This window comes from Chiloscyllium plagiosum, chromosome 8, assembly GCF_004010195.1.
Source record: "Chiloscyllium plagiosum isolate BGI_BamShark_2017 chromosome 8, ASM401019v2, whole genome shotgun sequence".
NCBI lineage: Eukaryota > Metazoa > Chordata > Chondrichthyes > Orectolobiformes > Hemiscylliidae > Chiloscyllium > Chiloscyllium plagiosum.
In genome coordinates, this window is record NC_057717.1 from 85,205,484 (window position 1) to 85,217,520 (window position 12,037).

The following is a 12,037-nucleotide window of genomic DNA, read 5'->3' on the forward strand; positions in this document are numbered from 1 at the left end:
GATAAAGATGCTTAGAAAATAGGTGACCGGTTTAGATAGAGGATCTGGATCAGCGCAGGGCCGAAGGGGATGTTTCTGTGCTGTAATTTTCTTTCGTCTTTGTTCTCTGATGGCTAAAAAGGATTGAGTTTGTGTACAACAATATTGAGAGTAAAATATTCAATTTGTTGGTACTGTATTTGTTTTCCAGTTTAATTTTTTTAACTCTGCATATTCAGCATGCACATTGAAAAACTGACATGGTAACTGAGTAAGCTGGCGATACAGTAACCAGATTTAGTCTGATGTAGAAGGAAATGGTTAGATGCTTGAGACTCACTTCAAGCCAGTAACACTCAAAATTTTTTTTTTCCCTTCATTTCAAAGGCGAAAACGACGCAATTTCAGCAAACAGGCCACAGAAGTTCTGAACGAGTATTTCTACTCCCACCTGAGTAATCCCTACCCTAGTGAGGAAGCCAAAGAGGAACTGGCAAAGAAATGTGGTATCACAGTGTCACAGGTACAGCCTACTCTCCCAGCTTCAGCCTGGGATTCGTCTGCAGTCCACATCCACAGATATCACTACACATTCCCCTCAAGCCAGCTTGGAGAAACAAGCAAAGCAACAAATGTAGGCGAAAAGCTTAATATGTAAATTGTGCTTTTATATCAGTACATATGTTTGATTACCTGCCAGGGGTTCTGGGATAAGATATTATGAGATATTGTACAATATTAAATTAATGATCGCTGGCTGCTTTTTGTTTCACATTGCAGTTTTACTGCATTATGACTTTTGTTGTAGACCAAGACAGAGAGCGAGGTTCCGAACACTTTCGTAATTTTTTTTAATTGATGAATTTGTTTCCCAGACACAAAGGTGATGTGATTATGGTTTAGTACACTGACATTTGAGTCTGAAGTTTAAATGAAGTGTAACCTCATGTATGAACACTGTCATTCTTCCACAGAGGTTGACACCTACTTCTTCAAGCTGAATCTTAACTTTTAAGTTAATATTTTACCTCAATTATACTGTCATAATAAAGCTCGTGATCCTTCTCTCTATGTAAATATATTCATGATTAAGATAAAACCGACTTACACTTGCAATGAAGGTAAAATCATATTCATTTTTGCCAATCCGGGATTGCTGTGAATGTCCTGATGTTTATAATACATCACTTATTTCTGCATACCTGCCAGTTTTTCCAATGCCATTGTTAAGCCAGTGATTTTCTTATCCACTCAGATGAAAGCTAAGCCAAGCTTTTTTTCAGAATCGGAAAAAACTACAGTAGCTGCATGTTAAAGGTATAAAAGAGGACAGTAACTTCAGGTATCAGTCAGGTATATGTCATCTACACCTCATCCCCTGAGTCCCCAGATTGCAAGTTCAATATGTTAGAAGTACTGTCACACTTAAGTGATCAATGCAGGGTCTGTAATTTGATCCCTTGGTGGTAGAAATAAATTTTTGAGCCCTTCTCCACTTTTACAGCCCTCTTCCATCCATATCTCCAGCTATTTTTTCTTTAAATGAGCTCAGTTTATTGAATTCTCCATAAATTTGTAATGCGAGCCAGTGTGTTTTTGGCAAAAAAGAAATTTTTACTTATGACATCACATTCCTTCGTGTCACTTTTCTTGCACTCAGGTGACTTTTTGGCAAAATGTTGACCGTTTTTGGATTTATAACTTGTACTGATAATGTCCAAATTGAAGTAAATTGAAAAGAATAAACCTGATAAGGCATTTTTGTTAATAATGGTACAGAACAAACCTCCAAACATATCCAGTAAGCAGACCACCCCCTTTACCCAGTCACTGTTATGGAAACACTATCGAGTGTGTAGGGAATGAATTGATGTGTGAGTTCTCTTTACATAAACATTCTCATGAACCAGCTTGTACCATCTTGAAATTAGCCACTCATGGAAATATCTAATTTAAAGGAAAAATCTGTGTTTTCAAAAATAAAAACAATAGAATGGAATCTTTCATTTTAAACCCTAGTGCTATCCCTTCAGTGTTTTCATTTTGCATAATTAAATCATTTAAAGAATAGTGTTCTTTACCAGTGCAGATTAACATAGAGCAGGCTGCCATGTTGTGAAATGATTATTCCAATTTGCAGCACTATCTTGTAATATTATGATGCCACTATGCTGTATGTTATCAGGCAAAGGTAAACTAAATAAAATGCATGCCTTAAATTTGAGCTGAAATTCTTGTTTCTGTGGTAACTGAGTTCCTGGTTCACTGTAGCGTGGTTATTAATCTGCTCTAGGCAGAAAGTGCTTGAAGCCTGAGAGATTGCTGGGTTTTTATTCCTGGAAAGATATTCAGTAATCCCTGAATATTCACTGCACAAATTCACAAGTGGGCATCATTGGGAAAGAGACTGTAATTGCTTGCTACCTATCCTAATAGAAAATGACAGAGTATCTGTGCAGGGTCAGCATCATCATTGGTGAAGGGCATTCTACCAAACTTGGCAAAGACTACATTTTAGTAAATCTCATCAAAAGCATTCACTTACCATTGAAGGAGAGACTGGGATTTTTTTGTTTTGTTTTGGATACCTTCTCATTATGGTGTTGCAAACATTAGAAGCAAGGGTGGTTTCTACTGAAAGATTGTTTAAATCTTAATTAACTTTTAAAATTTTAATGGTGTAAAATATATAAAAAATTATCACAAATGTATATCATTTCTGATTTTTCTGTTAGAAAACATAGACTTTTCCTTTAAACCTGCTGTAAGAATATTTTAATAATTTTATCAGACAAATTCTAAAAGAACATAAATGCCATATCAGGTCTATGCTTTGGAGTGATACATATTTTTCAATTAAGTATAACTATGGGTTTTTTAATGAATATTAATATACTTTATTTTGAGTCCCAGTGTACCCAATTACCAGAACCTTTGATATATAATTCATGGAAGGATGATAAGCTACTTGGAGCAAAAGAGCAATTATTTGAAATGAGATGAGCTTCTTAGTCACCTTTAAAAATAATGTACCATTTTAAGAAAAATACACATGGCCTCCTTGCAATTTTCATTGTGCATTTTTAACGTGCTTTACTTCAAGTAGTAAGAATTAAAGTGGTTCAGATGGCGAAAATAGTTGTTAGTTCAATCCAAGAATCTCCAGTTATGCTTCCTAGTAACTCTTTACACTGTGTGATCAAAATCAAGAATGGTCTATGGTGTGATCTAAATTTTTTTAGTTTAGTTTTAATGATCATATAATGTGGAGAGTCAAAATATGCAATGAATACTAGTATCAAAAAGGGAAAACAAATTGGACCAGATCTTTGTGATACCAAATGGCCCATCAAAAGATGGATATGGGGCATATTTATATAGATATAAGGCTAATGAAAGCAATTTAAATGCTCCTGATGTCTCCTGTTTGCTGTTTGCCAGAGCTTTTATCATTCAACTATCGTATCTTCCATTATTGGCATGTTTCACCATGCATCACACAACAGAAAAGGACAACTCATAAAAAGTGTATGGTTTAATATGACAAAATGAACAGTTTTACACTAAATGAATTCTATTTTCTCTAGATTAACCATCATCCTGTTTATTTTATGGATGTAATATTTGCAAGAACCACCTGTCTCTGTTCTTCTGAAATATCTTGTTTCCATCTGCTGACTATATCATAAATTTCGTATTATATGGTGCACAATACCCCCATATGAATTCCATATAAGTAGTCAAGAGGATCATAATGATAGATAGTGGTGATAATAGGGAAGTTTAATTTTAATATCACAACTATCAAAATCAGAACATGATCAAAATGTATATACGTTTACTGTTTCTAAGTGCTACTTTCTGATGTGATGCATTTTAATTGGCTAAAATAAAGAAAACACAAATCAGAACCAAGTTCTGTGGATGTTGGAATCTGAAATAAAAATGAGTCAAAAAATGTTCTAAATATTTCTGTGGAGAGAAAGAAAGAGCAAATGTTTCACTTTGGTAAGTTTTTAACCTCCACCTGAAACATTTGAAAATCCAATGATTGCTGATGCATAAAAATTATAAATGTAAGAAAAAGGAAAAGAATCAAGCGTATTGCTCAAAATATTTTCACAAAAAAATCTTCATTCACTATCTTTATCTGAAGTTTCCAAATCAAAAATCCCCATTTGCTACTGTAAGATCCATGTGATTATAAGTGCAGGGTCTTATTTTATTATGATTGACAGGCTGCCTTGTGTTTGTACTGCTTTGTTCCTGACACACCATTTTCTCAGTGCAATTTCTAAAAAGTGGGAATGCACAACTTAAAGCAATGTGTCATTTTTAATGACTTGTAGGGTAGCTAACAGATTTTTCAAATACCTCTTTGGAGGTCTTCATGATGAAAAATGGAAGCGAGGGCTACTGTTCCCTCGCTGCCACAAGTCTATCTCTCGGGCTACTATCATGTGTACATAGAGGAGACTGATGAGGAAGGTGCCAGCAGTATCACCCCCCTGGACCTGATTTCATGTAGGAAAAGATATATTGAACTCAGAGCAACAAAGGTGAGTACAGCTCTTCATATCTTTTAACAACCTGACAATACTTCCACCTCCTTCTTCAGTATTCCAAACACACTCAGCTCTTTCTTTGTTCTTTTTGCACCTTAGCATGGTATGATAGGTACAGCATTGTTTACTTATATTAGCTTTCTATCTACTTATCGTTCCCTTCATCATCTTCTCCCATCCTCATTCTATTTTGCTGCTTCTCCCAACCTTAACACATGCTTCACAATCTCAGGATGCATACAGCTCCTTTTATCTTTTCAACCTCACTCATACCTACTTTTTCTACAGAACAGAATAGTGTATAATGTTGCAGAGAGGATCAAGACCAGGGGAGGAATAGCTAACGTTTTAACTCTCATCCAAACAAAGTAGGAAAATACTGGTAATCAGTGTATGGGGAAATCATAAACATTGGGGAAGGCGAAGCTGGCAGCTTACCTGATTAGTAACTCTTTATTCACCTCAGAAAATGTTCAGTATGTTTCACAACTGCAAGAAAATTCTAAAAATTATCATCCGCAAATGTTCAGTGTCATCCTCACTCTTTCTTTTCTTCCTTTCTTCTAGGTCTACTTAGCAAGAGCTTCCTGAAGAAGACTCTTAAAAAGAGAACAGTTCTCCTGACAATGCACTGTCAGGCGCTCCATCACTCCCACACATCAGCGCAGATACTGAGCAGTTTTTGTAGTTAGATAATTTTGAAGGCGTGTCAGCAGGTGAAAAATCCAGCAATAGCATGCACTAAAATTAATTGATGTCTAAAAGCTGGTGTGTGGAGGTTAAATGGTCTTCCTTTAGCTCAATATGTAGAAACCAATTTGAGGGCTTTTGAGCCCATGTAGCTTTTGAAGTGAAATAGCTTGCCTTTCCAAAGCAAGTATATAAAGTAGTGTAAGGAGTTTCAAGAATATAGCTGAGAGCATGGAGGAGTCTCTAGTCAATGAGGTTCCATTCTCTGTGATATTTGCAGTCTGTCGTCTGTGTTACATAGAATTGCCATCTTTAGAGACACTGCAATTGGTCTCTCACATTAGTTAATGTCAATAGTCATATGGGCGGCACGGTGGCACAGTGGTTAGCACTGCTGCCTCAAAGCGCCAGAGACCTGGGTTCAGTTCCCTCCTCAGGCGACTGACTGTGTGGAGTTTGCACGTTCTCCCCGTGTCTGCGTGAGTTTCCTCCAGGTGCTCCGGTTTCCTCCCACAGTCACAAAGATGTGCAGGTCAGGTGAATTGGCCATGCTAAATTGCCCGTAGTGTTAGGTAAGGGGTAAATGTAGGGGTATGGGTGGGTTGCGCTTCGGCGGGTCGGTATGGACTTGTTGGGCCGAAGGGCCTGTTTCACACTGTAATATAATCTAATCTAATCTAGTCTTTGCAACTTCTGGCATAACCTCGGAGAGACAGTTTAGTTCAGCACTTCAAAGAAATCACTCATCGTTTGCAGTCTGCTTTCATGCTAGCAGTGGAGTCTGAGTTGCATGTAACATCTGCTTTGCCACTCTTTCAGTTAATATCTAACGTAGTGCCGGTGAGGTAGATGTATCAGACTGCTGCCTGTGACTGTAGTCTGGCAGGCTCATTAGAGTTCTTTGGCTGTGGGCATTTTAATACAGAACAAAGTGTTCTATCAAACCTGCTCAAGTCACAGGGAGGCCTTCATAAAGAAAATTAAAGTTAAGCGATATTCTATAAAAAGCAAACACAGCATTGACAATATGGCATTAATACAGAAGTTGTTTCAATGCTGTCTAATAGAAGGTGGATGTAGTGAAAGATGAAAGGACAATTGATGTGGAGAACCACTAAGTGATTAACATGTCTGTCGCATGTTTTGTCAGAAGGTATTGCAATGGCTTTCTTTTGTTTGCTCACCCCCTTATCATCTCTATCCATAGAAAACTTCTATTCCTTTCTCTCCTCCTGAATATATGGCAAGAATGCAGCGCACTACTTTAATGTGGGTGACTCCTTGCAGAAAATATCTGTCTGGATTTCCAAATTTCTGATTCAGAAGCCTCATAACTTACTTGATAATTATCCTGATGACTGGGTATATCAACTCCAACAGTCATCCTGTTGCTTAGAAAGAAGGATCAAATATTAGGAGATTATATTTGGTTGTTTTGCAGGAAAAATACGTTGCAACAGCTGCCTGGCTACCTTGCACTAATTGTCTAAATCCTGTTTATGTGGCAAAGTGTTGGCCTTTGGATTCTTGTTCTGATTTTGGCCTGATGACAATAGCTCTGTGGTCAATCCCACACTGGATACAAGGGAAGCCAAACACCTCTGCAAATCCTCATATTCACTTGAGTTAGCTATTGAATTCAACGAGAGAAGTGATACACTTCCCAGCCTCGGCCGAGAAGGCATTGGTTACCTATTTAACTCAAATAGCTAGCTTCCGCAATCTGGGAGAGGCGAATGATATTCCATGTAGCAGGCTGGAAGGATCCAGTGGCAAAGATATAAAATGACTGTGGCTCCATTATCCATAGTCCATCAGACGGTAGGCCCAGATGTTTGCATCTGGAGATATTGACCAATGCAGTGCCCCACATAGATGAGATTACTTACAGTGTGGAAACAGGCCCTTCGGCCCAACAAGTCCACACCGCCCCGCCGAAGCTCAACCCACCCATACCCCTACATTTACCCCTTACCTAACACTATGGGCAATTTAGCATGGCCAATTCACCTGAACTGCACATCTTTGGACTTTGGGAGGAAACCGGAGCACTCGGAGGAAAGCCACGCAGACACGGGGAGAACGTGCAAACTCCACACAGTCAGTCGCCTGAGGCGGGAATTGAACCCGGGTCTTTGGCGCAGTGAGGCAGCAGTGCTAACCACTGTGCCACCGTGGCACAGTAGTTAGCACTGCTGCCTCACAGCGGGTGCTCCTCCGGGTGCTCCGGTTTCCTCCCACAGTGCAAAGATGTGCAGGTCAGGTGAATTGGCCATGATAAATTGCCTGTAGTGTTAGGTAAGGGGTAGATGTAGGGGTATGGGTGGGTTGCGCTTCAGCGGGGCGGTGTGGACTTGTTGGGCCGAAGAGCCTGTTTCCACACTGTAAGTAATCTAATCTAATCTAGATAATGATAGATAACTCTGTGCATGAACACCCTGTTTGCTGGACATGGCTTGCTAAAAACAGCCCCTCCTTCTGTTTTTCTGTGATAGGCCCAGCTGCTACTAGTTGCTGAAAATGCTGGACCTCTAACTGAATTGTAATAGGCAAATTGAGCAAATAAACAAATCTAGTCAGAGTAGAAAAGAGGAAATAAGTGTAAAAGAAGCAATCAGCAGCTAAGAAACTCTCCGGTCAATCCAAACAGCACATGGATCCCATTGCATACAGTTGAATGCCCCACTCAATACATTTTCAGTGACTCTGAGAGATCAACTTAGGTTTCACTGGCAGAGTGAGCAAGATGGCCATTATCTTGTGTTAAATGGAAATGGGATCTTAATTGTGCAGCCAGACACCAATTTATATATATATGACTCCTATCACAATGAAACCAGAACAGAGCAAAAGTACTCTGCAATGAAGGTTAAAAGCCATTACCTAATGATTGGTGTAATAAAACTGACTTAAAGTGTGTTTTACATTTTTTTCTTAATTATTGAGAATTGGTGTTTTCCACATCTATCACCCCAATTACTCCTGCATGGACCATTCCTAAAGCATTGAAGTTAGCATATGTATAGTGTGCAGAAATTCTCAGTATGCTTCAATTGGCATATTGTTGATCAATCTGAGCATAGAGAAGCATGCTGTTACCAGGTTGTAACTATTCATCGGTTTTTAATATCTATTTGCATGTGCAAATTTCTTACAAAAATTCATATTCATTTTTTACTTCGGTCTGAACACTCCATTTGTTTTGCTCTGTAGTTAGAATTTTAAAATAATTACTATATATAGAAAAGTGTTAGCAATTTCAAATTAGTAATTAATCATGGAACATGTCACAGAATCATCAAATTGTTACGGAGTGCCAGGGTAGGTGTTCTGAATTTGTTTTTCAAAATGATTTGAAATGAATAGGAATTGAAACTTAATGCTCATTCCATTGCAATCACATGACGAAAGTATACTCCAAATGTCTGAGTTAAAGTATTCCATTTTATTGAATCCAAAGTAGTCTTAAAGAACTGGATGGTTCAATGCTATAGCTTGAAGTGCACTGTGATGTAACTGTGCCTTTAAGAGAAATTTGTTTTTGCTGTTTCTCTTGCAGAGAGGTTTTGCCACAGTGGTGGCAGAATATCTGCTTCAGAAGCAGTGGGTAAACAGCTTTAAGGTCCCTGAGTGTTGTTTTATATATTTATGCAAAAGAAGCATGGAGTCAGACATATACAGACCAGTGTTTTCATTTTGCCTCCAGTTAGGGTTTGGAGTTGGCTGTTGAAGCTGATTCAAATAAGCTTTCTCTTTGCTGTAGCAAAAATACCTTGAGTTCTCCCTCTGCTGTTAAATTATTTCTTTTGGTGTTCCTAAAATATGCATTATTAAGATGGTGGCGGAGTAGCGGCGCCACGTTCAAGCGCCTGGTCTGGGGCTCATCTGTCTGCTTTCTTTGTTTATTTTTTTACTTTATGTTTGCTCTTACTCTTGCTCATTTTTCTTTTTTCATTTCTTTCTCTTTAAAAACTTTTTGCGGCGTCTTCAGCAAAGGGAGAGCAGGACCAATCTCCCGAGCATGTGCAGCAGCAAGGGCAACAGATTTGGCTTTCCCAGGCACCAACAATGGTCAGACTCATGGGGATGGAGAGTGAACCTAATGCTCAGAATGGAGGAAAACTGCCTAGTGCAGGGAGATCAAACCCAGTGTGCAAGAGAGCAAATCTTGAGGCGATGTTCGCAAGCTAAGCCCAGCTATGAAAGATGCCTCTTGAGGATCAGTGGCTTCATCATTAACTAGGTCCGGTGCTGGCAGCGATGAATTGGTGATGGGAGGGCACCGTGGCAACAGCAACACAGTGATAATCTCTGACATTAGTGTGCCTAGTGTGGGTGATGGTAAAGGTGAAAAAACCCAGCAGGAAAAAAATGGCGCTTGAGAATTGGCAACTTCAATGTTAGTGGGTATTGTTACGACACGGGGTAAACCCTCCTGCTTAATTTAAAACCAGCAATACAGCAAAGATTTATCCCATGCAGTAATCTGTAAAAATCAAATGGCCAAGAACTATTTAAAGTAAAAATTAACAACTTTATTTCTTAAAGTATAACAGAATAATTAACTAACAACTATTTACTATTCCTTACTCTAACCTATCTTCCCTTCCCTTCCCTTCTATAATACTAGTCTGATAAAAATCCCAATCAAGCTCTGCAAAACCACGTTTCTTATCTCAAAACCAGGCAGCTTCCATTCTTCTATTTGGATCTTCTTTATCTTAGGAATTTCTGTGTCACAGGTTACTGATCAGAAAGGTACTTTTAAGAGAGCTATTTTTCAAACAGCCTGTTTACATGCTGGGCTTGGCAGTTCTCTCAACTATCTAGATTAGAGTGGTGCTAGAAAAGCACAGCAGGAGATCTCTCCACTCTGCAGGCACCCTGCCTCTATTCCTGATGAAGGGCTTTTGCCTGAAACGTCGATTTTCCTGCTCCTCGAATGCTGCCTGACCTGCTGTACTTTTCCAGCACCACTCTAATTTAGACTCTGGTTTCCAGCATCTGCAGCCCTTGTTTTTACCTAGTTCTCTCAACTGTTCAATTTTCCCCAGTCTTATACCTCCAAATCATCAGATTGTGTCATTGGCTTTTAAGATTGTCAATGTACTCAGTTCAAATTGGATTGGAGTTGAATATTTTTTTCGGGGTATAATTTAAACTGATTGTTCAAATTCGAATTTGCATTTTTGTCTCATAGCAACTCAGCGAGTGTTAGTTGTGCTGAATCAAATGTTACTTTGTAAATTCTCCAGCACTTGGTGTACTTACCAAGTTCTTCACTCTCTTAAAGGTACACCTACATCTTCATAACATCGCTCCCCTTAAGAAAAAATGAACCACCATAATGAAAGGAAGCTTCATTTTATTCTCTACTTTTAAAACACATCACCCTAACATACAGATAATTTTAATAGAAGTTAACGTTAACTTTTTCCCATATACCTGTAAGTACATAACATTAAATAAAGACAAATCTCATCTAAACTCGATCAGTTAAATCCGTAATAATGCACCTGCAGTTGCATTCTTCTGACCCGCAACAAATGATTTTTAAATGAAAAGTCTGTAATATAAGACTTCAATGAAATAGTCTCACATTCTAATCTTTAAAACGTTCTAAAATGTAAGCGGATTGTGGTCAGTGCACACAACCGTTTCCAACACATTGTTCGTGACATAGACATTAAAAAGGTTGTAAGGTCCTTTTTGATTGTGCAGTATTTCCTCTGGTGGATGTTGATCTTCTTTGAAAAGTAACCAACTGGCAGCTCAATCCCATCCTCATCTTCTCTAGGAGTACAGCTCCAATTCTAATGTCGCTGGCATCGATGGCAACTTTAAAAGGTTTTGAAAAGTTTGGTGTAGCTAAAACTGGTTTGGTGGTTAATATTGATTTCAAATGGTCGAATGCCTCCTGGCCTGGTTCTGTCCACCAAAACTTTGTGTTCTTCTTCAGATAAACGGTGCCACGACACTGCTGAAGTTCAGAACAAACTTCTGATAGAATCCGCTGAGTCATAGAGATGTACAGCATGGAAACAGACCCTTCGGTCCAACCTGTCCATGCCGACCAGATATCCCAACCCAATCTAGTCCCACCTGCCAGCACCCGGCCCATATCCCTCCAAACCCTTCCTATTCATATACCCATCCAAATGCCTCTTAAATGTTGCAATTGTACCAGCCTCCACCACATCCTCTGACAGCTCATTCCATACACGTACCACCCTCTGCGTGAATAAGTTGTCCCTTAGGTTTCTTTTGTATCTTTCCCCTCTCACCCTAAACCTACGCCCTCTAGTTCTGGACTGCCCGACCCCAGGGAAAAGACTTTGTCTATTTATCCTATCCATGCCCCTCATAATTTTGTAAACCTCTATAAGGTCACCCCTCAGCCTCCGACACTCCAGGGAAAACAGCCCCCCAAGCCTGTTCAGCCTCTCCCTGTAGCTCAGATCCTCCAACCCTGGCAACATCCTTGTAACTCTTTTCTGAACCCTTTCAAGTTTCACAACATCTTTCCAATAGGTAGGAGATCAGAATTGCACGCAATATTCAAACAGTGGTCTAACCAGTGTCCTGTACAGCCGCAACATGACCTCCCAACTCCTGTACTCAATGCTCTGACCGAGTCCTAAGAATTGAAGCACCTCTTTCTTCAATATTGGTCGTGGAAATTCCTCTATGGCCTTCGTCTTTGTGTTCCGTGGGGTCAACCTTCCATGACCAATGTTATGTCCTAAGAACGTCACTTCTGCTTTTGCGAATTCCATTTTATTTAAGTTTATCACCAGTTTTGC

At 39.2% G+C, this 12,037-nt stretch overlaps 1 protein-coding gene across 7 annotated transcripts in view; it reads left to right on the forward strand.

Annotated features, from left to right (window-relative positions):
* LOC122552150 (pre-B-cell leukemia transcription factor 3-like) overlaps nucleotides 1–12,037 on the forward strand; it is a 593,793-nt gene that overhangs the window by 459,147 nt on the left and 122,609 nt on the right. For 5 of the 7 annotated variants that reach the window (XM_043694652.1, XM_043694654.1, XM_043694657.1 and 2 more), the window contains one exon: nucleotides 367–613. In XM_043694652.1, coding sequence (XP_043550587.1) covers nucleotides 367–613 — 247 coding nt within the window. The remainder of the gene's footprint in view (nucleotides 1–366; nucleotides 614–12,037) is intronic. The other 2 variants (XM_043694653.1, XM_043694655.1) reach the window with 1 other exon arrangement.